This window comes from Zootoca vivipara, chromosome 5 (assembly GCF_963506605.1).
Source record: "Zootoca vivipara chromosome 5, rZooViv1.1, whole genome shotgun sequence".
In the NCBI taxonomy this organism is placed as follows: domain Eukaryota; kingdom Metazoa; phylum Chordata; class Lepidosauria; order Squamata; family Lacertidae; genus Zootoca; species Zootoca vivipara.
Window position 1 is genome coordinate 1,952,248 of NC_083280.1, and position 26,592 is coordinate 1,978,839.

The 26,592-nt window shown below is 47.8% G+C and overlaps 1 protein-coding gene across 1 annotated transcript; it reads right to left on the reverse strand.

Annotated features, from left to right (window-relative positions):
* Positions 1-1,066: 1,066 nt before the first annotated feature.
* Positions 1,067-26,421, reverse strand: CLDN1 (claudin 1). The gene is made up of 4 exons (XM_035133405.2): positions 25,960-26,421; positions 5,236-5,400; positions 4,232-4,316; positions 1,067-2,629 (listed from the first exon to the last, which is right to left on the reverse strand). Exons 1-4 carry the CDS (start codon positions 26,180-26,182, stop codon positions 2,467-2,469), a joined length of 636 nt encoding a protein of 211 aa, XP_034989296.1. The 5' UTR covers positions 26,183-26,421; the 3' UTR covers positions 1,067-2,466.
* Between the last annotated feature and the right edge of the window lie 171 nt (positions 26,422-26,592).

The window sequence follows — 26,592 nt, forward strand, 5'->3', positions numbered from 1 at the left end:
CATCAGTGCTTCTGAATGCCAGTTGTTGGAAACTGCAGGAGGCGAGAGGGCCCTTGTGCTTGGATCCTGCTTGCAGGTTTCCCAATAGAGGCATCTAGTTGGCCGCTGTGAAAACAGAATGACCTTGATGGGCCATTGGCCTGATCCAGTAGGCTCTTCTTAGGTTCTTAAAGGAACCAGCATCTCTTCCTCATCCCCCCATCTCCCTTGCTAAATCAGAATTGCCACAGAAAGCAGGACCATGGATGGACAGGCTCCAGACCAGAGGGTTGCCCCTTTAATGATTTCTCTCCTGGAAGGTGGAGAAGTCAGGCTGAAGAACTCCGAAAGTGCTCAGTTGGCAGCTAGCACAGCACTGTATATTCTTCAATCTGATGTCCTCCAGATGTTTTGGGTGGTAACTCTCATTTTAGTGGGCTATTTCCCTGAGATCTGTCCAGGGTTCTGAAGGACCTGTCTTGGACTCCACTCTTTTCTTTAGACCAGTGGTCTTTGAGTGGGTACAAGTTCTGCTCCCTGCTCTGACTCTCTGCTTCCCTTCCTGATCTGCTTCCTCCAGGCCTCACCTTGGGCTCAACCTATCTTCCCCCCAAGGTTCAAACATTGGGTCAACGCCTTCCACCTGGGCGCATGTTTCGTTGCAAATTGCACCCTGTTTTAGAACATGTGCTGACTAGGACTGGTGGACTGGGACTGTTCCAACCAAATTTGATCATAAGCCGCAGGGCTCAGTCCAGTTCCCTGTAGATGACCATTGGCCATGTACCATGTCGAATGAGGAAGGCTTCCCTTTTTCCTGTCCTAATCTTCTGCAAGGACATAGAACCATAGAGTTGGAAGAGACCACAAGGGCCATCCAGTCCAACCCCCTGTCGAGCAGGTAACACCATCAAAGCATTCTTGACATCTCATGGGCCAATTTCCAAGTCAGGCAACTTTGCAACTCTAGAGGAAGCCACCCAAAGAGTGATTTCCCAACAAAGTTTGATTTCTTTTTTTATTATTCCCTCTTCAGGTACAAGTATATATATAAAAAAAATAAGTAGCAAAACAGAGACATGGTTTCTTTAAAAAAAAGGGAAAAGGTTACATTTATTGAAAACAGTCAACACTTTATACAACATCCTCATAGATAAGCCCCGAACCCAACCCACCCTGTCAACACGCAGGCACTGAAGTTTAGCCAATTAATACAGACAGGCAGGGAGAAATTTGGACTGAACCACAATCACAAACCGGGGAGGGTTAGGAGGCAGGCTTTGATTGAGAGAGAAGGGAAGTAAATCCCACTGGTGTCAAGGGGGTCTACTCCCAAGTAGGCGCGCACACATCTTCAGTCTTTATCATGGTCACCCAAGGAGCTTCATGGCAGACAGAGAAGTATCTGAAGGGCTTTTCACGTGGAAGATTATTATTTTTATAAGATGCTTTGGAGGGGGGACCTGAGCCAATGGATTCAAGTTACAAGAAAGGAGATTCCGACTACACAAGGAAAGGCTTTCTGAGCCTAAGAGCCATTCAACAATGGAAGGTGGTGGACTCTTCTTCGCTGGAGGTTTTTCAAGATGGCCACCTGCCAGGGATTCTATAGCTGTGATTCCTGCATTGCAGGGGCTCAGGCTACAGGACCCTTAAGGGTCCCTCCCAACTCTACAATTCTATGATGCTGTAACTCAAACCTGGACTTGAGAAATCCATGTCCCCGTCTTGCCCTTGCCCTCAGGCAGCAAAATCTCAGAGGCCAACCCCTTAGGTCCACCCTTAGCTGTGGAATGGGGTCTCCTTAGCCAAGTACCTTGGGGGGAGTCAAACAGGGCCAGCTTCTCTGACCAGAGGCCTTCTGCCTTACTTCTATGCATGCAGGAAAAGCAGGGGTACTGGGGCTGCTCTGGGACACAACTAATCCTTGGCAAAGGGTTGGGGGGTTGGGGAGAGGAACAGAAACCAAACACATCCATGCATTCAAACGGATTCTCCAAGCAGACCCTCATTCAAGGTTTTGAAACCTCTGGCCTCCTCCTGCGCTAGACCTGTGCCCCTTCTGCCACTTCAGCATCGAAATATATACAAAGGAAAAGCAGAATGAGGCGGCAGGCCCATGCCTGAGTGCCCTAACACAGGAAGGGAATAAAGAGGGAATACACAAACAATATTTGGGGGGAACTGGTGGGGTTGCTTGTCTCATACCCTCAAGGAAAGGGAGATACATTTGGTGCCATTTCACAACAGTTATGTACATGTTTGGGGCCTCCTCATCTGTTGGAAGGATGGGGACGAATTTGCCCATGCAGAAGAAGAAATGGCTACACATGGATGGCATCGATATAAATATACGCATTTGTTTTATGCAAGGGAGAGCAGGGCGGGGGGCAAAGGCCCATGCCCTGCTTCCCAAAGGACTATGAGAAGTCAGCGTCCCTTTGGTTTCTTAAATGCCAAGGCAATTTGCTCCGTCTCCAGTCCGGGTTATACGTAATCTTTCCCGGAAGAGGGGGCGCTCTTGGGGTACGGCCGGCTTGGTGGGTAGGTGGTTTCGGAGCGAGGGCAGGAGCAACACAGGAAGGCCCCTCCCAGGATGGTCAGGGACGCAGCTGCCCAGCCGATGAAGAGAGCGGGTCCAAATTCAAATCTGGGAGAAGAGGAGAAGGGGGAAAGAAAAACACCAATGAATCACCACCAATAACAGCCAACCATTAATTGCATTTCCCTTTCCAGGCATTGACCCTTCCCCGCAGTCAGCTGCTGAAATTAATGCAGGTTTGGTACTGAAAGAAACAAGGTCCACAGAGGGAATGTGCAGGAAGATTCACCCCACTACTTAATGGTTTGCCCAACCTACAAGGGCTTAAGAGAAGCCTTGGCCAAAGGTTTAAATCTCTCAGTTGAGAGATTTATCTGATTAACTTCTTATTGGGGGACAGGTCTCCCTTTACACTTCTGGAAAAGCGGCCCGTTTTAAGGGGGGCAGTTTTAAGGAGAAAAGTTAGAGGGGATGGTAAGTTAAATTTTTCAGGGGAGCAAACTCTTATCTCACAGAATGCCTGGTTTAATTATTTTAACTGTGCACCGCGTTTTATTTTGTTTTGTGTATTTTGGCTTTTTGGAACAGCTTCAGCTATATGAATAAACAATATTCCTATTCATAACTCCACATATGTTTGTGTGTGAGGTGGCATGGCCTCCTTGCATCCGTCTGGGGCAGCCTGACATGTACAGCTATGTATGATAGTCACTCGGGGCTTTCACAAGCGTCCGGAAAGCAGGACGAAACTTGCAGGTGATGTGATTCAGTTTCAAGGCATTGGTCTGGTTCATCTGCTTTAATACCCTGATCATAAATGATCAGCCATGTATGAAAACTTGCTCCAGCATTTGTGCCAAGGGACCAGACATTGCCTTCGGTGTGGAATGTCGACGGGGTCACAATGGATCCCTTAGTTTAGAAGGAATTGATTTTAACATGCAGGTTGCGAAGCCACACAACTCTCTTTGGCAAGCGGGATGTTCAAAAGGAAGAGGAGGTTATCCCCCCCCTCTTGGCAGCAGCGTAATGTTTTGTCTGCCTACACCTGCCTACGGCCCCTTTCTCTCTCTCATAACACAAGGAATCAAGGACATCCAATGAAGATGAAGGTTGGAAGTTTCAGGAGAGATAAAAAGAAGGACTCCTTCACTTTTTTTTCTCTAAATGGCCTCAGCCCAATATGTTCTAGCCCAGACAAGGCCTGCAGTTCTCCTTCAGTTTGGTCAGCCGTGGCTGGAATTGGAGCTCTTAGTACTTAGGGCTCTGGAGGTCAGCGCTGGGGCTCCTGCTTAAGCGTGGACCTTGGCAGATGTCCAGCTAGGCTGGCCTCTGAAGCAACCCTGATCCCTCTATCTCATCACTCCACCCCCATCATCCAGTCTGGGCACTGAGGTCCAGTGCCGAGGGCCTTCTGGTGGTTCCCTCGCTGCGAGAAGCCAAGTTACAGGGAACCAGGCAGAGGGCCTTCTTGGTAGTGGCACCTGCCCTGTGGAACGCCCTCCCACCGGATGTCAAGGAGATAAAGAACTACACAACATTTAGAAGACATCTGAAGGCAGCCCTGTATCAGGAGGTTTTTTTTTAATGTTTGATGTTTTATGGTGTTTATATATATATATTTAGAAGCCTCTCAGAGTGGCTGGGGAAACCCAGTCAGATGAGTGGGATACAAGAAATAAGTTGTTGTTGCATGAGGGCAGCATTTACCTGGTATTGACAGGCGTGTAAATGTCGAAGAATTGGCGTGCGACGTCATTCCCATACCAAGAAGTCCCCACCAGGGCGGCAAATCCTGTAAATGGAGATGAGATTAAAAAAAGGCAGGCAGTGAGTCAACAATCTTGCGGTCTTCCCCTCTCTTTCCATCTCTGGTGACTTCCCCATTAGGGTGGGTCATAAACAAAAAATTTTTTGAAAATGTTTCCTCCCTTGATCTTATCTCAGGCGAATGGTATAAACATAGTCAAATTTCAAATTTGGGACAAATCGGTTAATATTTAGACCCTGCTCCTACAGATTGAAATTTTGCCTCACTACGAGTGATAAAAACATAGGAATTTGACTCATTTAATTCTCAGTATGTTAAATTGTGAACTAATAAACATAAATTTTAGGTTTTATGTGGAGCAATAATAGTTGCATACTCTTATTTTCTGCAATATTTATTTATTTAAGACAAAACATGTTGATAATTTACATGAAAAACCAATGGTTTTGAAAAAATTGTATGGGGCAATTAAGCAAATGGTGTACTAAACAAGTAAACATAAACAATAAAACGCCACTCATATTATGTGTTGCGTCAGAACATTGCATTATACTTAATTACTTGGTATAAATTGTACTAAATGCTTACATTTTGTGTAATTAATAAAATTATGCCTTATGCAATATATACATTGTACACGTACACCATATTACATCATGCTAAAAATATGCTTTTATGCATTACACCAAACGTCTATTTTGGTGCAAAGTCCTTCTTTGTCTCTTGTTTTGGGAATTTAGAGTGATTGTTCATTGTTGTTTTGATGGTAGCATCACGTCTTTTCTCTCCAATAACTATCCTAGATGCTCTAGTAACCTCCTTCACTGCACGTTCAACCATTTGCCAAAAAAATTTTTTTTTTATGACCCACCCTATTCCCCATCCAGTTTCCCCTTTCCCTGGAGAAAACAGCTGTCCGAGGGGAGTGAGAGATGCTACTGACCTGCAACCAGGAAGAAGACTCCTCCAATAATGGCCATCCTCATCTTCTGGACCAGGTCGTCCTCCATGCACTTCATGCACTTCATTCCGATTAAGGAGACGGAGAAGGCAATGAGCCCCAAGAGGATAGAGGCCACCATCAAAGCCCGAGTTCCCTGGAGGATAGCTGCAAAAGAAGACAGGGAACCACTTAATGCTGAGTCCTGCAGGACAGAACTATGGGTATCCACCAGCCACGATGGCGATTGCTCTGCCTCCAACACTCGGAGGCAGCAACGCTTCTGAACACCCGTTGCCAGAAGCCTCAGGAGGGCAGAGGGCTCCTCAAGGACCACCTCTCCTCATATGACTACCGACCTGGACCCTGACACCATCCTCTGGCGCCCTTCTTCATGTGCCTCCTTAAGAGGTCCAGAGGGTGGCAACACCAAAACGGGGCCTTTTCTGCAGTGGCACCCATTCGTGGGATACTCTCCCCAGCGAGGCTCGCCTGGCGCCTTCATTGCATATCTTTAGGTGCCAGGTGAAAACATTCCTCTTCTCCCAGGCCTTTGCCTAATTAAAGAATCTGTAGCCTTTGAAACTGGGTGTGTGGTGGGTTATGGTTTTCATTTGTTGCCGCAGTATGTACTGTTGAGTTTTTATATTGGAACCCGCCCTGTTATTCTCGGAGGAAAGGCAATATAGAAATGGGATAAATACCGGTAATAAAGTAATAATTGTGCTCGGATCCTGGTTGTGGTCTGGGTGGCAACTACGAAAGCAGGATGCTGGCCTTGATTTTGTGTGGAGGAACTCAGTGGGGAGAAAGTGACTTGGCCAGTTCAGCCCAGCAAGGCCAGCACTGGGAGGCAGGATCTCTCTGAGCCAAATCCAGCTCTCTCACTGGGCAAAGGCTCTTCCCAACCCCCTCCCTGCAGACTGTGGTCGCAGCAGCAATTGATTCCATCCAGCAGGCCAAGTCAAGCACTGAGCACGGTTCAAATGTGGGGAGCAGCCAAGTGACTTTGTGGGCATGAAAGCCCATGCTGACTGGACATGGCTCCATTGGCATCCAGGGTGCCATCCTGCTGAGGTCCTGGAGGTGCAAAGCCTTCCTCAGACTGACAGACCCCCTTCCCACTATCCCTGTGCAGATCTTGGCACCTCCTACTGGGCTGAACTGGCCAGGTCACTTTCTCCACTGATGCCCCATTGGCCTGATCCAGAACAGGATCTTCTTATGAGTCAGACCACTGATCCATTTAGGCCACCTGGCAGTCATGTTGCAGAATAGCGTAAGAATGTGGCAAGAGCCCAACATCCAGACTCGGCGTTGTGGCTTCGAGACCCACATTGGGCAAAAGATTCCTGCTTTTAAGGTCCCGCCTGCAAGTGCACCAAAACCCATCACCCTACTTTGCAAGAATCTCAGCAACCACGGTGGAAATGCGAAAAAGTTAAATGATTTTGGGAAATGATATATACTGAACTGAAAAAGATCTTTAAGTATACTTTCCCCAAAAAACCAGATGCATTTTTACTAGAAATTATTGGACAAGAGATTGCAAAAGAGGACTATATAATATTTTTGTATGCGACAACCGCGGCTAGGACTTTATTAGCCCCAAAATGGAAAACTCAGGACTTACCGACGATTGAAGAGTGGCAGACAAAAATGATAGACTATGCGGAACTAGCGAGACTGACTAGCAGGATCCGGAACCAGGGGGAAGCAAGGTTCCAAAGAGACTGGAGTAAATTTGTGGACTATATGGAAAAGAACTGTAGAAGTTTAAAGACACTTGCAGGACTGAAATAAATCCTACAAATTAATTTTAAATGGATGGAATAAAGGAACTGTGAGATAAGAGCTGAATAGAAAACCAAATGAGGGGAGGGAGGGAAGTCAAACTCAGCAGAGCATTGAGAAGGAGAAATTTGGGGAGAATTGTTAAAAAGATAGTTGTGTGTGTTATTTGTTTTTTGAATGTTTGTTTGTTTTGTTTATTGTTTTAAATGTGTTTATTTGGAAAATTCAATAAAATGCTTTATTTAAAAAAAAGAATCTCAGCAACCACCAGGTGACTTGCTGGAAACTGACCAGACGTAGAGTCATAGAACTGCAGAGTTGGCAGGGACCCACAGGGCCATCTAGTCCAACCACCTGCAGTACAGGAATCACAGCCAAAGTCATCCACCCAAGGTCCCTGACCTGCCATCTGTCCACCCTCCGAACCAAATTTATCACTGCGTGTCGCGCCGCCACGCCATGGTGAGACTTTTCTTGTTATAGTAAAATATCCCCAGGATTTTCCTCCTGATGCAATTTTAGGCTGGCACAGATAAGAAACCAGATCCAGGCAGGCGGCTCCTGTGAGATTAGATAAGGCAGGAGGGGTAATGCTGCAGGATGTGAACCATTGCCCAATGTTGGAACAGTGCAAGGGCAACAGGTGTTGCTCAAGATGCCAAGAGCATCTTTGAGCAAAGAGGAGGTCCCTTTGCCTCTCTCCGAGGTGCCTTTATCATCCCCTTTGCTCCACAAGTTGATTCGCCATTCTGAAGGCAGATTCCCGATACCCGGGTGCTTGTTTCGAATGCATCCAAGGTCCCAAGGATGTAATAATTACACAGAGAGGGAGTTGCATCTTCACAGATACTTGTCCGCAGTCATGCTTGCAGAAGGGATAGCTATTAAAACAGGCCTTATATAAGTGAGTGGTGTGTTCACGGAGACGTATTAAGCCACCTTAACCCTTAACCCTTAACAATCCAATAAAACCACATTAAATACATTCCGAATTATAATACAATCAAAAAGACCAAATTTTATGCCAGATTTTGTATCTTTGGGTGAGTTCCCATGCTCTGAAGTTCGAGGAGTGATGATCTCACATTGTACTGCCTTCTTTGGTTGGTTCAAAAAGTCCCAATAAAACATTTCCGATGTTAATCCTTCATTTATTTTTAACAGCCTCTGAATTCATTTAGCAAGTGGCTTAATCCTTTAACAGCACAGTCCTATCCACATCAACATACAGGTAAGCCCCACTAAATTCAATGGGGTTCACACCTAGGTATGTGAATCTAGGAACGCAGCCACCGGCTGTATTCTGATATGAGCCGCCCTCTTTGAAGCTGCTGGAGCCAGGACAAATTTCCAAGTCAATGAGCTCATCACTGATGAAAGGCGGATCAACCTCCTTCCCATTAGAACGAAGGAGAAACTGAGTCACTGTTTGCCTACGAAAGCCCTGCAAACGATACAGGCTGTATCAACAGCAGTGCGCCAGAAGATACGCAGCAAGCCATTCTTTCTCTCTCTCTCAGATTCAGAGCTCTGCTTACAAAGTGTCTGCTTGCTCCCTCGGCCCGTACTCTGCACAGGCAGGGGAAATAGGGACCTTCTGGGATCAAATCAGAAACCAGGACGGCTTTCGTAGTTCCAGGACTATCCCTGGGAAATAGAGACACTTGGAGAGTATGGATGGCCTTTGGGGTCCCTTCCAACTCTACTGTTCTATAATTCTATCCATCATGTTAAGACAAATAAATTTCTGCCAGAATACAGCAGCAGTGAACTGGAGGAAGCCAAAAGTTCTCTTCCGCCTTCTTCCATCCTTCATGAAGAAAGTTCATGTGTTTCACGGAGAGCGCCAGAGGGGCTTGTTAGCCCCTCCTGCAGTTTAAGAAAAGTACTGGCCTAGCTGCTTGAGGGACTGGTCCTCTTGACCCGGCCAGCCCAATCATTCAGGCAACCCAAGAGGTTATTTTTGGAGAGGGACAGCAGGCGCCTTTGGGTGTGTGGCCCCGTGAACTCTTGAACAACAGCTGTGATCCTGCCAAGGTCCTTGGTCCCTCTCAACTCAGTGGGGCCAGTTTCTGAGCAAACATGTTGGGGGTGGTGGTGTAAGGGGAGCGATGCCAAATTTTTATCCGGATTCCTTGAAGCCAGACACCACCCTTTCTGAGAACAAAATTCTGCCTCTGGCCTCTTCTTCAGCTTTGCTTATAAAGGGGTTTGGACTTGCTTGGTTCACAAGATCCGGTTCATCTTGTAAAAAGTTTTTATTTGCTCTGAGTTTGTTTTTGGTTTTTTTGTTTAGGGTGTTGGCTCTAAGCTGCTCACTTCCAAAGATGAAAAGGCGCAATGATCCAGAGGATTTCAGCAGCTCAGACTGAACCCAGTGGGATTCTGCATGCACTCTGTACATTACTCTGAGACCTCCTTACAGGAAGGATGGGGTGCAAATGAAATCACATACCCTCCATTGTCCTCATCCTTTGGCCAGCAGGGGGGCTTTTGACCCCAACAATGTCATCCCTGATATATTATTATTATTATTATTATTATTATTATTATTATTATTATTATTATACTGCCCTATAGCCAGGGGTCTCAGGGCAGTTCACAGAATACATAATAAAACATACATAATAAAAATAAAAACAACAACCCAATAGCCCCCACTTCCACAATTTATTTATTTTTTAAGTCCATAGGATATTAAGCTGGGGGAGTGTAGAGTTGGAAGGGACCATGATCACCTATTCCAACCCCTTTCAATGCAAGAGCCACAGCTGAAGAAGAGGAGAGTGCTTCTGACCCTCCTGGACGGAAGGGGTTAGGTGGATGGCCACGTGAGGCCAAAAGGAGAATGGGGGGGGGAGAGCTCAATTTATAAATTGACTCCTCTCCTGCCACTTACTTTCTTTTTATAGCACCTTCCCACCCTTCCTTAGACTATTGAAGTAGGAATTTTTTGCAGAGGAAATTCCTTATTGACGTGAAGAAGGCCCCTTGCTTTTTTGCCTATCCCACACTGTAGGGACAAAGTTGACTGGTGTTTAGGCAATTGTGTGGCATGGCGGCTTACTGCTGGCCATAAATATGGGCAGGTAAGGAAGCGGGAATGAAAACAGCAAGTAAACTGAGGCACGGTTGGGTGGAGGGCACCCTTTGGCAATTGGGCAGTGCTTATGCTTGGTGGACTGTGGAGTTGCCCTTTAGGTGCCCTTGCCAGGCTCATCTTTGAGGTTCACTGAGCAAAGAGGGAGTTATTTCTTCCCCGTCCTCAACTGGGGATCCACACCCGGTGTCTGCATTAGCTGTGATTCCTACATAAGAATGTAATAAAAGCCCACTGGATCAGACCATGGACCCATCCTCTTCTCACGGTGGCCAAAGAGTTGCCTGTGGGAAACCAGAGAGCAGGATCCGAGCACCAGAGCCGCTCTCCTCTCCTGTGGTTTCCAGCAACTGGCATTCAGAACATTGATTTCCTCTGCCCGTGGTGGCAGAGCAGAGCCATCCTGGCTTGTAGCCACCCATAGCCCTCTCCTCCTCCGTGGATTTGTCCAATCCTCTTTCAAAGCCATTCGACTTGGGCTCCATCACTGCCTCCAGTGGGAGGGAGTTCCATGGTTTCACTATGCAGGTTAAACTGGATGACCCACTGGGTCCCTTCCAACTCTACAATCCTCTGATTCTGTGCCAAGATAGCTAGAGGGATGTTTCCCTAAAGGAGTTAGCAAAGGCCTCACCTCCCTGCAATTCTCTTAATTTGGTTAATTAAATTCTGTTAATTTGGTTAATTGCTTGCATGCAGTTCCTCCAACTTGTTACAGCGTAATGGATCTAACCTTTTCTCCACTTATGTCTGCGAGTCTTTTTTTTTTTTTTTTGGCAATTTTAACCCAAGCGATTTGCAATACAACAGGAGGAGAAGGGAGGAAGAGGATGGTTTTTAATGTTATCATCCCCCTTTCCTCTGCCGTTTCCCAGCCCTGAAGACTGAGCTTTTTTACTATCAGCGTTTCCAAAACAGTTGCCAGTGGCTGATTCGGCTGATTATGGCAGAAATGTGCCTTTCTCCTACCGATGCCACAAGGAACATCACTGATCTCAATCTAATGGCAATTTTTGAATCCCAGATGTTCCACAGACCTGAGGAGTGAGAGTGAGAATGTGCAAATCTCGTTGTTGTGTTTTTAGAGCTGTGATGGGAGCAGCCTTGAAAACCGTAGAGTTGGAATGTTTCCTTTGGGGTCATCTAGTCTAACCCCCCCCTGCAATGCAGGAATCTCAACTAAAACAGTTTTCTTATCTTTGAAGCTAAGCTTGATGCTCCTTAGGAAAACAAAGAAGCAAAACACACAACCAAAATGTCTCAGAAAACCAGAACAACCACTTTTCAAGAAGGTAAGCATTATAAAAACAACAGCCCAGGAAATGAGTTATGGGGCAAAAACTGTTAATTGTAGGCAAACCATCTTTTAGAAATGACACTTGAGGCCGAACCTAACACTTATCACACACATACCTAAGTCATGTGGGTGAGCAAATCGAGGACCAAATGGGCGGCTTCCTATAACACCTGGGTAAACAAGGATTGCCAACCCTCCAGATGACCACAAAGGGGGCTCAGGCTATTTTAAGGCCACACATGATGTTGTTGGTCAGTAGCAGAGATCTCTGGAATTCTGATTTCCTGGGAAGATGTGCAAAAATACCACCCACGTAATAGCTACACTTTGGCAGAAGACACGGCTGAGGGATTAAAGGCAGATCTAAAGTTCTCCTGGAGAATCAGAACTGTAGATTTGGAAAGTTCTTCAAGGGGTCATCTAGTCCACACACACCCCTGGAATGCAGGGATCAAAGCTAAAGAACCCCTGACAGATTACCATCCAACCTCTGTTTAGAAAACTCCAAGGAAGAAGAGTCCACCAGCTTCCAATGGGGTCCGTTCCACTGTCAAACAGCTCTCACTGCCAGAAAGGTCTTCCAAACGTCTAGTTTGAATCTCCTTTCTTGTCATTTAAATCCCTTGGATTGGGTCCTCCCTCCCAGAGCAACAGAAAATGAACTTTCTCCATTTTCCATGTGCCAGCCCTTCAGATATTTAAAGTTGGCTATCATATCACCTCTCAATCTTCTCCAGGCTATATGCGCTCGGTTCCCTCAACCATTCCTCATATGGCTTGGTTTTCCAAGCCCTCGATCATATTTTGTTGCCCTCCTCATGATCTTAAGAGGGAGGTTAAAAAGAAGCATGTGTTTGTGGGTGATTAGAACCCACAGGGAGATTCTTCAATGGATGTGAGAGGATTTGGAAGGAGCCATAGCTCTCCAGTCAAGTCAACAGGAGCCAGGATCATAGTCACAGATGTGAAGGCAGGTCGAAAACACCAGGGGAAGTGAGGGCACAAGTAGCGATGGACGGGGAAAATCAGTTTGGTTGGCATTTTAATATGAAAGTAACTAACTGGAGAACGAAAACTTGTTCTCCTCTCCACGCTAGAACTTGGAGAAATCCAGTGAGGCTGAACTAATTGGGAGATTCAGGATGAATAAAGGAAAGGACTTCTTCAGGCTCTCGCAGCTGTCGAACAAGACAGCTTTAAAAGTGGACTAGACAAATCCATGGAGGAGGAGAGGGCTATTGATGGCTACTAGCCAGGATGGCTATGCTCTGCCTCCACTGTTGGAGGTGGTAATGGTTCTGAATCCCAGTTGCTGGAAGCCACAGGTGGGGAGCTGCTCTTGTGTTCGAATCCTGCGTACCACTGGAGTATCCTATGAGACCAAGATGCTGGACTAGTTGGGCCACTGGCCTGATCCAGCAGGCTCTTCTTATTCTCTTGGAAAGCCAAGGTGAGAACCTCCTAGAAGTGCTCCAGGTGGTCTTTTTGAGGTCTCCTTGAGGTAGCCAGGCGGCCCCAGGTGCTTCTGCACATGCAGACTGCCACATCTCTAACCGCAAAGCCCGGGACTTCAGGAGGAGGGCTGGTATTGCCCAAGGGCAGCACAGGACGGATGAAACCAGCCAGGGATATGGAGATGCAACTGATACTGGTGGGAACAGAGGCAAGGAGTCAGGATGAATCACGGCGCAGCCAGCTCATGTGGGAATCCCCGGCCAGAAATGTTTTTGGATGGCACCATCCATGGGGCTTTCCGGAGACTGAGCCAGATGATACATGCAGGTGTGCATAACTAACTCCAGTCTTAAAGAAACACACACCTGAAACACAGGTGGGGTTTTTTTTTGGGGGGGGGGGTCAATTGAAAGTCCAATGGTTGTGGAGGGAGCAAGAAGCGCTTAATGCTTTTTTCTGCCAGTTGTTTCTTCCACTAACCCCCCCCCCTCCCAGTTCAGGCATGCGTATCTTTCCCCCTGTAAGGAGAAAAGCAGATTGGAAGAGGTTTTGTATTTTACTCTGGCCCTGCCAACCACTGGCCTGCAGCCCCTGGAAGGTTGCCCATGACAGGATGGGGGCATCAGGTTGGCAAAGGTTGCCCACCCATGGACTAGACCAGACATAGGAAAACTCAGCCTTCCAGATGTTTTGGGACTACAACTCCCATCATCCCCAGCTAGCAGGACCAGTGGTCAGGGATGATGGAAGTTGTAGCCCCAAAACATCTAGAGGGCCGAGTTTGCTTATGCCCAGACTAGATGCTGTAAATAATTTTAAACTTTAAAGTGAGAGGAGAAGAATCCTTGGAAAAGACCCTGGTGTTGGGAAAGATGGAGGGCACAAGGAGAAGGGGACGACAGAGGACGAGATGGTTGGACAGTGTTCTCGAAGCTACGAACATGAGTTTGACCAAACTGCGGGAGGCAGTGGAAGACAGGAGTGCCTGGCGTGCTCTGGTCCATGGGGTCACGAAGAGTCGGACACGACTAAACGACTAAACAACAACAACAATTTTAAACTGTGGAACTCACTCCCACAGGAGGAAGTGATGGCCACCAGCCCAGAAGACAGGGGATACCCATTAGCCAGGATGGGTCTGCTCTGCCTCCACAGCCAGAGGCAGCAATGCCAATTTCTGGATACTACGGGAGTGGAGAGGAGAGGGCTCTTTTGCTCAGGTCCTGCTTGTGGGTTTCTCATTGAGGCTCCCGGGTGGCCACTGTGGAGAACAGGATGCTGGACTAGAGGGGCCTTTGGCCTGATCCAGCAGGCTCTTAGTATGTTCTTGTGGGGGGGAGGAAGCACCTCTCGAGCCAATAGCCCTATCCCAAATCCCCACAGGAAATTCGGTTCTGCATTTTATATTCCTCCAAATGTTGCACCCAAAGGCTTTTGTAACACAGCATGTGACTCTTAAATTTGGAGCGCTGCACACCCTCCCAATTCATCAACACGCTCCCTGCCTTGCCCCAAACTTATTGTTGTCATCAGGCTGGATGTCCCAAAAAAGATATTTTTTGATGTGGTAATTTCCCCTGCTGTTACCCACATCCGGTTTCTCCCTTCTCTCCCTTTAATAGAGACTGGAGGCAGATTCCTGCTCAAAGGATAACTGCTTATAAAAGATTTCTTACACAGGGCTGACTCTGGAGAGTGGCCAAAGGGTGCAGCTTCTGCAAAAAAAGAAGAAGAAGAAAAAGAACCCCCAGCCACACCCTGCCTCTGTCTCATCAATGATTTCCAGGCACAATTCAAAGCCTTAGTTAGTGCTGAGAAAAGCCTAAATTTCTTGTTGTGCTACCAAGAAGGAGAAAAGGCATACACGGATGGCCTTTCCAGATCAGACCCTCTTGCCTAGGACTGTGTTTCCGGCTATAGGCAAAGAGGACCAAAATGCGGGAGTCATTCCTTGGCATTTGCCCCCTGCCTCTAATATCCAAAGGCCTCCTTCATCCTTCCACGGAAGAAATGTGAAATGTTTCATAGCCAGGTTAATAGCGAGTAGCTTTTCCTTCACAGCAGAGCATCCATAAACAGCACCTTCTGCTTCTACTCGGAAGTAAGTCACGTCTGACCACTTCCAGGTTGTTGCTTTTTGCAAGGGGGATTCAGCCAGACTCCAGCAATTTCACATGAAAGAAGAGTCTGCTGGATCAGGTCGGAAGGGGTCTGTTTAATACCGGTAATAATAATTTATTATTTGTACCCCACCCATCTAGCTGGGTTTCCCCAGCCACTCTGGGCAGCTTCCAACAAAGATTAAAAATACATTAAAAACCCAGCCTCCTGTTCTCACGGTGGCCAGCCAGATGCATGTGGGAAGTCGGCAAGCACAAGACCACATTGTGGGATTGAGAAGCATTTCCTTCTCTGAACTCAGAGGCAGTTGTGCAAGGTTGCACAATTAAAGTGGATCACTCCACTTCACCAAAACATAATAATCAGACCTTTTTTTTTTATAAGGAAACAATGGCACAGAAAAGTGTGGGATGGCAATTGCTGGATGTTGTATGACCTGAAAGCAAACAAGGCAGAACTTCCATGCTCAAGAAATGGTGGCATTATATTACAATATTTATTTTTTTATTTTATTTATACTATACCCCATCCATCTGGCTGAGTTTCCCCAGCCACTCTGGGAGGCTCCCAACAGAATATTAAAAACACTATAAAACAAAAGGTGCTCCTTCCCTGAACATCTTATGCAAACAAATCAGGATAAATGCTCAAGAAAGAGGTCATCTGGAAGTAGAGAGGGGGAGGAATTCGTAGAACCACAGCACTGTAGAGTTGGACAGGACCCAAATGGTCATCCAGTCCAACCCCCTCCAGTGAAGGTATCACAGCTGAATTAAATTCCGTTCACATTTAAGGGTAAATCTAAGTAACTTCCACTTTCTGAACCAACACCAGAACTGGAACACAGCCATCCTTTGAAATTCACACTTCTCTGAATTTTGCAATGCCTTTCTCCAGCCAAGGAATACATCTAATATTCTATGGAATGAGATGTCCCTGTTGCCCAACCCTCCCACTCAATGATGCAGGAAATCCAGAGCAAAAACACCCCCAATGTATGGCTTGCCCAGTACGGGGGGGGGGGGGAGACCACAATCCCTTTAGATAACTTGTTCCATTGTCAACATTTGGCTATAGCTTACGTTTTTATTTTTTATTTTTTAAAAATTTAAAAAACCACGAGCCTATGTAAAGTGCATTATACTATCAGTAACTTTGCACAAAAACACATGCAGTTCCTAAAAAAAACACAGATACACACTATAGTGTGTTCTGTGGGGTGAGGATGGAAGCGGTTCTAAGACAATGGATAAATGCAATTGTCCTTAAGTTGCCACCACAGGGAGAGAGCTGCCCTACCCTCTCTGGCCATGATGTTTACCACACAGCCAGGGAGCAGACCCACTACAAAGGGAAAGCTCCAGTCGAGACCCTGCCCTAAATTCCATCGCTGGCAGAGGCCAGTGGAAGAGCAGGCCTGGGAAGAGCACACAGGACGATGTTCTGGGAAGGGAGAGGAACAGGCTTGGGGTCTGGATGCTGAACAATATAAAAGGCTTGCCATTCCACAAGGAGGTGTTGCCGGAAAGGCAAGCAGAGGCTCGCCTGGCCATCAGATTGCACAAGATGAAAGTTCCTCATGCTTGGAAGAAGATCATAGAAACATAATGTTGTAGAGTTGGGAGGGGACCCAAAGTCACCCAGTCCAAACTTCTGCAAAGCAGGAAGCTCGACGAAAGCATCCCATGGCATAAGGCCACCAAATAGCTGGTTAAAAACCAGGAGAGCCCACCACCTCCCAGCGAGTCTGTTCTACGGTTGAACAGCTTGTGCCCTCGGAAAGTTCTTCCTAATGTTTAGTTTCAATTTCCTTCCTTGTCATTTGAATCCATTGGTTTGGGTCCTGCCCTCCAGAGCAGCAGAAACAAGCAGCTCCATCTTCCATGGGGCAGCCCTTCAGATATTTGAAGATGGCTATCGTTTTGCCTCCTCTTGTCCAGGCTAAACATCTTAGTCGTCCTCTGCACACCTTTCAGCTTGTCAACACCTTTCTTAAATTGTGGTTCCCAGAACTGGACACACGACTCCAGGTGTGGCCTGACCCAGGCATAATAACGCAGTGCTCTTACTTCGCTTGATCTGGATACTAGGAAAGAAACCTAGTGGAAAACATACCTCAATGACCACTTCTCTTTGTATGAACCTATCCAGACCCTGAGGTCATCCTCTGAAGCCCTTCTTTGTGTGCCTCCCCTCCATGAGAGGTCCAGAGGGCGGCAACATGAGAATGGGCCTTTTTTTGGGTGGCTCCATTTGTGGAATTCTATTCCAAGGGAGGCTCACCTGACACCTTCATTATACACCTTTAGGTGCCAGGCAAAAACCTTCCTCTTCGACCAGGCCTTTGGAAATGTGTTTTGGAGGGGGGGGTTATTGGGTTGTCTTTGTTTTTTATTAATTGTTGTTGTTTAGTCGTTTAGTCGTGTCCGACTCTTCGTGACCCCATGGACCAGAGCACGCCAGGCACTCCTGTCTTATTAATATGATGTATTTTTATTAATATGATGTATTTATTGTAATTTTATGTTGTGAACCGCCCCGAAATCTACAGATACAGGGCTGTATACAGATTTGGCCTCGGTCCAGTATACCTGGAGGAGTGTCTCCACCTCCATCGTTCTGCCCGGACACTGGGGTCCAGCACCGAGGGCCTTCTGGTGGTTCCATCATTGCGAGAAGCAGGGAAGTAGATAGAGGGCCTTCTCGGTAGTGGCGCCCGCCCTGTGGAACGCCCTCCCATCAGATGTCAAAGAGAAAAACAACTACCAGACTTTTAGAAGACATCTGAAGGCCAGCCCTGTTTAGGGAGGCTTTTAATGTTTAATAGATCACTGTGTTTTATTTTTCTGCTGGAAGCCACCCAGAGTGGCTGGGGAAACCCAGCCAGATGGGCGGGGTATAAATAATAAATTATTATTATATTATTTACGGTAATAAATGAAAAATCTGAGCTCAAATTCTGACTTGGAGGCAGAGGGGCTGACCGGATGCAGAAAGTCAGCAGCACCGGAGGGAGAGGTGTCAAAAAGCAACCTTGATCCCGGCACCTGGATCAGGCCTGAGCCACAGTCCAAGGCTATCCGATCTGAGGCTCATGAGCCAAGGAGTCCCCAGTCAGCCCCTATGGCACCCAAGCACATGAATCTGGTACCCACTGAGGAATCAAGCTCCTCTGAAAAGACACCTGGAACTGACCTTGGTGCTGAAACACCTGCCTGCTTGCCCCACTGCTGTGCCCCACAGGCTTCTCATCAAGAACCGAGGCAGGAGTCCACCTAAGTTTTCTTCAGAGTAGGGCTACTGAAATATTAAGCTCAGGATAGGGCATCAAGTTCTTTCTGCAAGCCAGGACCTCCCTCTCTCCTGCCTTTCATCAAACACCCTACACAATCTGGACCTCCATGATGAGCCAAGAAGACAGAGTTGGGGCAAGAGCAGAACACGAATCACGCAAGAGTTGCAAACCACACACTCCAGAAGAAGCCCAGAGCAACATGTGGGAAGATTGATGTGCTCCACAACACCCTCCAACCCGCTCTTGGCAGCTCTTCAAATGAGGCAGAAGCTAAAATTTGGACTGACCTGCAATTTTGGCTGCTGCGCTCAACGAGCAGCCATGTGATTGCTTTTGCTGAACTCAGCGTGAATACACCCAGATTTAACCCACAATCGTGGAGTATCCATTTGGTCATCCAAAACCTGACTTCGGTTAGCCATGCCTTAAAAAAACCAAGCATTGTGCCGTTGCAAAGTGCTAAGTATCAGGTAGAGTGAGGTCATCTGGTTACTTCTGCATCTGTGACATAGACCAGTTTGGAAATCCGGTTTGCTCAAGTGCCTCTTAAATCATTTATTGTTGTTTTTGCCACACCCATCTTCAAGGATCTTGGCACATCTACCAAATCCATATTCAATCAAACTAGCAAAATCCTAGTCAGAGCAATGAAATGGCGTCCACTTCTCATTGATTCCTTCAGTCTATTTTGGCTTGATCCATACTCCCTGGCAATAGCAAGGGTCAGCGCTCAAGAAAGTGGGGGAACAGATGCACGGATCCATGCAAAAATCAGCCCATGGTTCCTGGGATTTTTTGTGTGGCTCCATCAAACATTCCTCCAATTCCATCTGCAGAAAGAAAGTGGTGCTTTCAAAGGAGAAGATCTATTCACTGCCGTCTTCTCCTTCCCTGCCTTCTGCTACTTTGCAATTTCCCCCTTAATATGCCTCACTTTCGACACAGATTTATGTGATGGAAGTTTATAAAATGGCATGGTAGTAGTTTATAAAATGAGGCATGACGTGGAGAGAATGGATGCAGAAAAGTTCTCTCTCTCTCTTACTAGAACTCATGGGCAGCAGATGAAGCAGAATGCTGGAAGATTCAGGGCATGGAAAAGAATGTCCTTCTTTACAGAATGTGTAGTTGAACTGTGGAACTCTCTTCCGCAGGAGGCAGTGATGACTGCCATCCTCAATGGCTTTTAAAAGAGGATTAGAGCATCCATGGCGTTCAATGTCTACAAGCTCTGGTGACTCTGCTCTGACTCCACAGTTGGAAGGAGCAATGCTTCTGAATACCTGGCCTGATCCAGCTTACTTTCTTAAGTAAGCTGTTCCCCACGACAGAAAAAGTTTAAAGTGTTATGATAGAGAGACATAATTTCCAGAGAGATAGGGAGAAACGTTGTGGAGCGCAAGGAGCATGAAGGTGAGTGTGGACACACTCACAAAGCATTTAAAAGGCATTCCCCAAAAGTAAAAATAGGATCAAAACAGAGACAGCCTTTTTCCAGGGGCAGGATCTCATAAACAGGGAAAGGCAGGGTGTGTGTGTGCATTGCCAGGGTGTGGCCCCGGCATGGAGACAGGTTCATGCCTGAGAATCAGTCTTGAAGGTATGGGATGTTGGGTGGCAACACCCAAGCACAGGGAGGATGGTGGCTTACTGAGGCAAATAAACCCTGCATCCTATTAATGGTTGCAAATGATACCTTTCTTCAGACCCAGGGAGAAACTGAGTGACGATCCCTTTGCAGAATACGGGGTGTCAGGGCGTGGATTTTAATTACCCTTGCATGAATGTCTCATCCAAAGAACAGAAAGGTCATCTTGGCAGGCTGAGTTGCCACGTTCTCAGATTTTTGGGGCATAAGGCAGAGGTTTTCAACCTTTTTGAGTCCACGCCTCCCTTGACCAACTACCTTCTTTCTGCAGCTCCCCTGTGGGAACCCAGTTATGTCACCCCTTGCCTGCAGAGCAGGTAGCCTCTCACCCTTTCTCCATACCCCCCCCCCTTGTGAAGTGTGCCCCCAGCCTCCTCTCCCCTCTCTTTGGGAGACCTCTGGGCAGGGGCATCGCAATAGGGGGCGGGGGCGGGGCGCCCTGGGCTCCACTCTGCAGGGGGGGCATTGCAGCACCCCCTCACCACCTCCACCGATGGCTGCCGCTACCGTGGCAGTGGCGCCACCGCCATCGTGGAGGCCCCGGTGTTGCTGGCCTCGCCCCTCGCTTCTTCCTGGTGGGGCGGAGGCAAGGAGCAGGCCAGAGAGCAGCGTCAGCGGCGGCGGCTGACGCCCCTCCGCCTGAGTAGGAAGAAGCACAAAGCGCGCTACGGAGCGGGTTGCGAGCGGCGGTGCTCCAGCGCCCGGATCCGAGGATCCCGATGCTAGAGAGGCGGCGGCGGCGGCAACCCGTTCCGTAGCTCACTTTGTGCTTCTTGATCCTCTGGGCATCTGTGACTGCCGCCCCTGGTCTCTGAGCTGCACCCCCGCCCCCCCCGCCCCAAAGAAGGTGTTTCCTCACACTGCCCCACAGAGGCCTGGGACTTGTCCATCCATTCCCAACAGCAAGGGCTGGCAGACTGGCATACTGGGCTCCCTCACCCACTTGCTTGCCTACTCTAAGGCCACCTCAGCTCCTGGCAACCAGCACCCCCTGGCCAGCCCCAGAGCTACCATTTGCCTGGGGAACTTGTAGTCAGGGCTGTCATATAGAGGATGTCATATAGAGGAGGGAGAAAGGTTGTTTTCTGCTGCTTCAGAGAAGCGGACACGGAGCAACGGATTCAAACTACAAGAAAGAAGATTCCACCTAAACATTAGGAAGAACTTCCTGACAGTAAGAGTTGTTCGGCAGTGGAATTTGCTGCCAAGGAGTGTGGTGGAGTCTCCTTCTTTGGAGGTCTTTAAGCAGAGGCTTGACAGCCATCTGTCAGGAATGCTTTGATGGTGTTTCCTGCTCGGCAGGGGGTTGGACTGGATGGCCCTTGTGGTCTCTTCCAACTCTAGGATTCTATGATTCTATATAGCTGTGCAAGCTTTGGGAGGCAGAGACTCAAGAGGGCATCAGAGGCAGGAGGGAAGGAAGGAAGGAAAGAGGGACAGAGGACAGAGTTGCCCGTGGCACCCCTGACCAACATTCAAAGCACCCAAAGGTGTCATGGCACACTGGTTGAAAACCATTGGCGTAAGGGACTGTGGCTTAAGTTGAGGTATGGCTCAAACCCAGAATCTGTTCCCGAAGCGGTGTAAAATAATAAACAAAGGAAAGCATGTCTCTGAACATTCACAGAGTGTATTACGGAGCCCAGATTGTGTAGCAGTTAGAGTATTGGACTAGGACCTGGCAAATCAGGTTTCAACTCCCTACTCTGCTACAAGCTCACTGGGACAGTCACGGTCTCTCAGCCTAATCTACTTCGCAGGGTTGTTGTAAACATGAAACAGAGAAGGGGAGGAGTGTGTGCGCATTGCTGAATAGCACCAGCATCACCATGCATACATGGGATTAAAAAGCCTCAACGCCTTAGGTCAGACTCTGCAAGTACATTTTCATAGCATCATAGCATGGTAGAGTTGGAGGGCACCCCAGGGGTCATCTAGCCCAACCCCCTGCAAATGCAGGAATCAAAGCTGTTTCGCCCTCTTCTCATTAGTCGTTCCAGCCTCCAAAGTATCCTTGACAAATTCTCGAAGGGGAGCCATACCAGCCGGCTGCCCGGTCCAGTTGCAACTGCAGCAAATGCGACACAGGAACTTCTGGCACCTTAAACGCCTCGGAGGCCAGGCATGTGTTTGTGGGCTTGAATCCACATCGCAAGACATACCCGAGAAGCTGGCAGGCGCATGCCCGCTAAAGCTTATGCCACCATGCATTTGTCAACCATTTGGCAGCCACCTGACGAGTCGTCTTACCAGTTCAGGCAGAGCTCAGCAGGAAACCGTGAGGGATTTGCTGAGCAAGAGAAGGTTGCTAATCAGATTGTGGCACCAGCTACAGACACAGGAGCCAGAACAGAGGTGCTTTCTGACGCCCTCGGAATAGCTGAGCAGTTTGACTCTGCTGGGAGCAGGGCTTAATTAAAGATCAGACCCAGCACCACTTTTCAGTGCCAAAACTCAGTGCTGGGCACTGAGGGACAAACATGAAGGCAAGGATGAGCATCTGAGGAAGTACAGAGGGTCTTTTTATGACGGAATGGCCCTAGTCAACCTGGACTTTGCAGCCATCTAGGATCAAGAAGGGTGCCCAAGACCATATTGCTTCCTTCTGGGCAATGCTTACCCCCAAATCTCTTGCTTTTAAAAATAAGATTATCAGGAGGGGCTTCTGGATCAGACCAGTGGCCCATCTAGTCCAGCATCCTGTTCTCACAGTGGCCAACCAGGTGGCTCTATTGGTGAAACCTGCAAGCTGGATTCTCCCCTCCCGCAGCTTCCAGCGACTGGCCTCCCTAAGCACTTAGAGGGACCCCTGACCATTAGGTCCAGTCGCGGACGACTCTGGGGTTGCGGCGCTCATCTCGCTTTATTGGCCGAGGGAGCCGGCGTATAGCTTCCGGGTCATGTGGCCAGCATGACTAAGCCGCTTCTGGTGAACCAGAGCAGCACACGGAAACACCGTTAACCTTCCTGCTGTAGCGGTACCTATTTATCTACCTGCACTTTGACATGCTTTCGAACTGCTAGGTGGGCAGGAGCTGGGACTGAGCAACGGGAGCTCACCCTGTCGCCATGGGGATTCATAGAATCATAGAATCATAGAGTTGGAAGAGACCACGAGGGCCATCCAGTCCAACCCCCTGCCAAGCAGGAAACACCATCAAAGCATTCTTGACATATGCCTGTCAAGCCTCTGCTTAAAGACCTCCAAAGAAGGAGACTCCACCACACTCCTTGGTAGCAAATTCCACTGCCGAACAGCTCTTACTGTCAGGAAGTTCTTCCTAATGTTTAGGTTCGAACCATGGACCTTCTGATCGGCAAGCCCTAGGCTCTGTGGTTTAACCCACAGCGCCACCCGTGTCCCTACCCCTAAGCACTTACTGCCCTCCAAAAGTGGAACTAGAACATAGCCATCCTGGCTAGTAGCCGTCAATAGCCCTCTCCTCCTCTGTGAATTTGTCCAATCCTCTTTGAAAGCCATCGAGGTTGGTGACCCTGGAGTGAGTTCCAGTTTGACTATGTGCTGCATAAAGGAGGACTTCCTTTTGTCTTCTGCCCTCAATCTTCCAACATTCCACTTTCTTGGAAGTCCCTGAGTTTTAGTGTTATGAGAGAGGGAGAAAAGCTCCTCTCTGCCCACTTTCTCTGTGCTATGCATAAAATGTATTAACTGGAATGGCTGAAGTTGAGCTAGAAGAAATCCATAGTCTCAAAGAATTGTAGTGTTGGAAGGGGCCACCAAGAGTCATCCAGCCCAGCCCCCTGCAATGCAAGAATCACTGCTAAAGAAGCCCTGACAGGTGACCTGACAGGTAAAAAAAAAACTCCAGTGAAAGAGAGTCCACTATTTTCCAAATAATCAAGCACAAACTCTAAATTTTCAAATCGGCGCTTTGAAAATTTTCTTATCCGGGAATCAGTGTGTGTGATGGGAGGGAGGTGTATCCTGTCTTTCCAACTAACCCCCCTCAAGCTCATGCTTATTCCACCCACTCCTAGAAAGGAAAGCTGATCTGGCGAAAGCACACCAAAACACCCACACAAACACCCCCACACACACGTGTACCCAAACACGCACAACGGGAGCGATGCCCAAGCCATGACTTCTAGTTTGGAGTGGTTGTGGGCACACCTTGTTCCACTTGCGCACATGCTCTCTATCCGCAGGCTGTTGCCTGAATGCAGGATGTGAACTCAGAGACCACTGCGCCCCACAGAGGGTGAAGGGGCACCGCCTATCTTGTGCGCCCCAATTAATTTCCTCTCTAGCAGCCACGGGATGGGAATCTGGTCGCCTTGCTGGTGCCAACAAGAAAGCCAGCCGACAGGTTCTTTCTAGGAACAGCATGAAAACATTCACAGGAAACCCTCGCCAAATTCCTAAACCCCAACCTCTGCTAATTGTGTCCACTGTTGCTAAATCGTCTCCCTCCGCCCCCCAGAAACAGCGGACTGTGTTCAAGTGCGCTTGCCAAGCCAGCCTCAGTATTTAATCAAATCAAATTATAGTCATTATTCCGCCCGCCCCTTTCTTTCCTTCCAGCTACCCAGAGGAATAAAGTCTTATGTTACATGAAACGGACAAGTTTGTCGTGATACAGCAGTCAGTAGCCACTGCTGAAAAATGGCTACTGCATCTCAGTTGTGAGCCCTCAAGCCTTTTGGCTAACTTCCAGGACTCTTAGCAAAGTTCCCTGGGACCAAGCTTCTGTTCCCAACGCTGACATTTGAACCACATTGCTGGAAGGGTCCCCCAAGTGCCATCTAGTCCACCCCTGTAATGTAGTAATCTCAGCTAAACAATCCCTGACCAATGGCCGCCCAACCTCGGATTTGGGGTGCACCTGTTTGGGGTGAGCAAAAGGTATAAGGAAAAGCCAATATGTCAACTTCTTTATCATTCAGTGTCTAAAATTATCCATATTGAAACTCAGGGAAGCAGTGATATCTCATGATTGTGCCTATGAAGCAAAACCTTCAGGCGTATTTGAAGTTCCTCAACATTTCAGTTTGGCTGCTCATATTGCCAGAGGCACATTTTCACATGACGGCAGGATATGACTTTAGGAATCAATAAGTAGAAAATTTGACATTCAAATTGAAATCAATTGCCCTCTGGAACCTCAACACACATCCCTGGTTAGGGAAGGGAGAATCACAAATTCTGAGTCAATAGGAACCAATAGTTCAGATGAAATAGTAGTGTGCTTTGGAACTAGACAGATCTCATCAGAGAGGAATGAGTTGTGTGAAACTCCGAAGCTGGCCACCATTTAAGAAAATGATCCAAAATAGATACCACATAATTACTGTCCCCACCCTTGTGAGAAGCAACCAGAAGGATTTTCAAGCGCATCTTGACCAAAACCTACAAGAGGAATTTGCATCCCTACCAACAATTCCCTACATGCCTTAGCAACTGTTTTCTCACTACTACCAGGAGCCTTTTGCAGAGACAGGTAGACAGAACAGCTCCCACCTTCACTGAGCAGCCTTGGGAAAACTGCCACCTGCCAGCCTCAGTTTCTCATCTATAAAATGGGCATGATGATGATCGACCTCGCAGAGCTCTTTGTTGTCAACCAGCCTGATACTGTTGTGCTAAGGCAATGGTAGCCGAGAAGAGAGTCCTGTCTGCATTGAAAAGCCAAGTGGCCTTTGAATTAGAAAAGAGCAAAAGACTTTGCTGATGCTCTATGACCTTGCATAAGCCTGAGAAATGCCTCTGTAGCCTGAAAAATCCTTTCCCTGAGTCTGGTTAAGAAGTTTCCCCCGGGGAAACCAAAGATTTCTGCCTTTAAGTCCGCATGCAACACAGAGATGCCTGTTTTTCTTGCTGAGGTGTGTAATTTGACAACTTATAAAAGTTAACCTGTCTCTTCTGTCTTGGAATTCTTAACCCCCTTAGTGCTGATCACCAATAAAAAGCAGTTTATTGACACCCCAATCCTGGTGTGCCGAATTGAAGAGAAATCCCACCAGCCCAGCACTGAAAGGAAACATAGCAAACCACTTACTTGGCAGGCTGAGCAGGGTGTCGAAGGCTTTGCATTGCATCTGCCCAGTGCTCTGCGTGACACAGTTCATCCAGAGACCTTGGTAGATGGCCTGGGCTGTCACAATGTTCTCCCCAGCATAAGCGTTAATTTTCCACTGGGGCATGGCCGTGCTGATGATCAAGCCCACCCAGCCGACGAAGGCCAGGATGAAGCCCAACATCTGTAGACCACTGTTGGCCATCTTCCTTGCACGGCAGCACGGGAGCTCCTGGGAAGTTTCCAAAGGAAGCCGATTCCTCGCTCGGAGCTTTGGGGATCAATCAGCGCCGGAGCCCAGACAATTCTTTCAGCAACCTTGGCAGAGGAGCAAAGCGAGCTTCTGCTTGTCCTTCTCCGCTTATAATCCGAGAGAATTCAGAGCAGGTTGCTGGATGGAGGAGCGTCCCAAACTAAAGTCGGCTGCACCTGCGACTCACTATTTAAACCAGAGTCCTCGGAGAGCCCCCTAGTGGTTTCGCTTGAGTTTGCCAGCACATCCTGACTGCTCCCAATGAAAGTTACAAAGGCACCACCAAAAGGTTAAACCTGGGTATTTCAAGGTTGGTGTGTTTTTGTGTGTGAAAAATGCAGCAATTTCATCAATTGCAGCAA

Bases quoted from the DNA above. Each gene is read 5' to 3' on its own strand.
- CLDN1 (XM_035133405.2), bottom strand. From the start codon at position 26,182: ATGGCCAACAGTGGTCTACAGATGTTGGGCTTCATCCTGGCCTTCGTC. The intron at 5,401-25,959 runs GTAAGTGGTTTG...CTTCTTTTGCAG, and splicing joins CACCCTGCTCAGCCTGCCAA to CTATCCTCCAGGGAACTCGG. The intron at 4,317-5,235 runs GTCAGTAGCATC...CTCCATTTACAG, and splicing joins AGTCTTCTTCCTGGTTGCAG to GATTTGCCGCCCTGGTGGGG.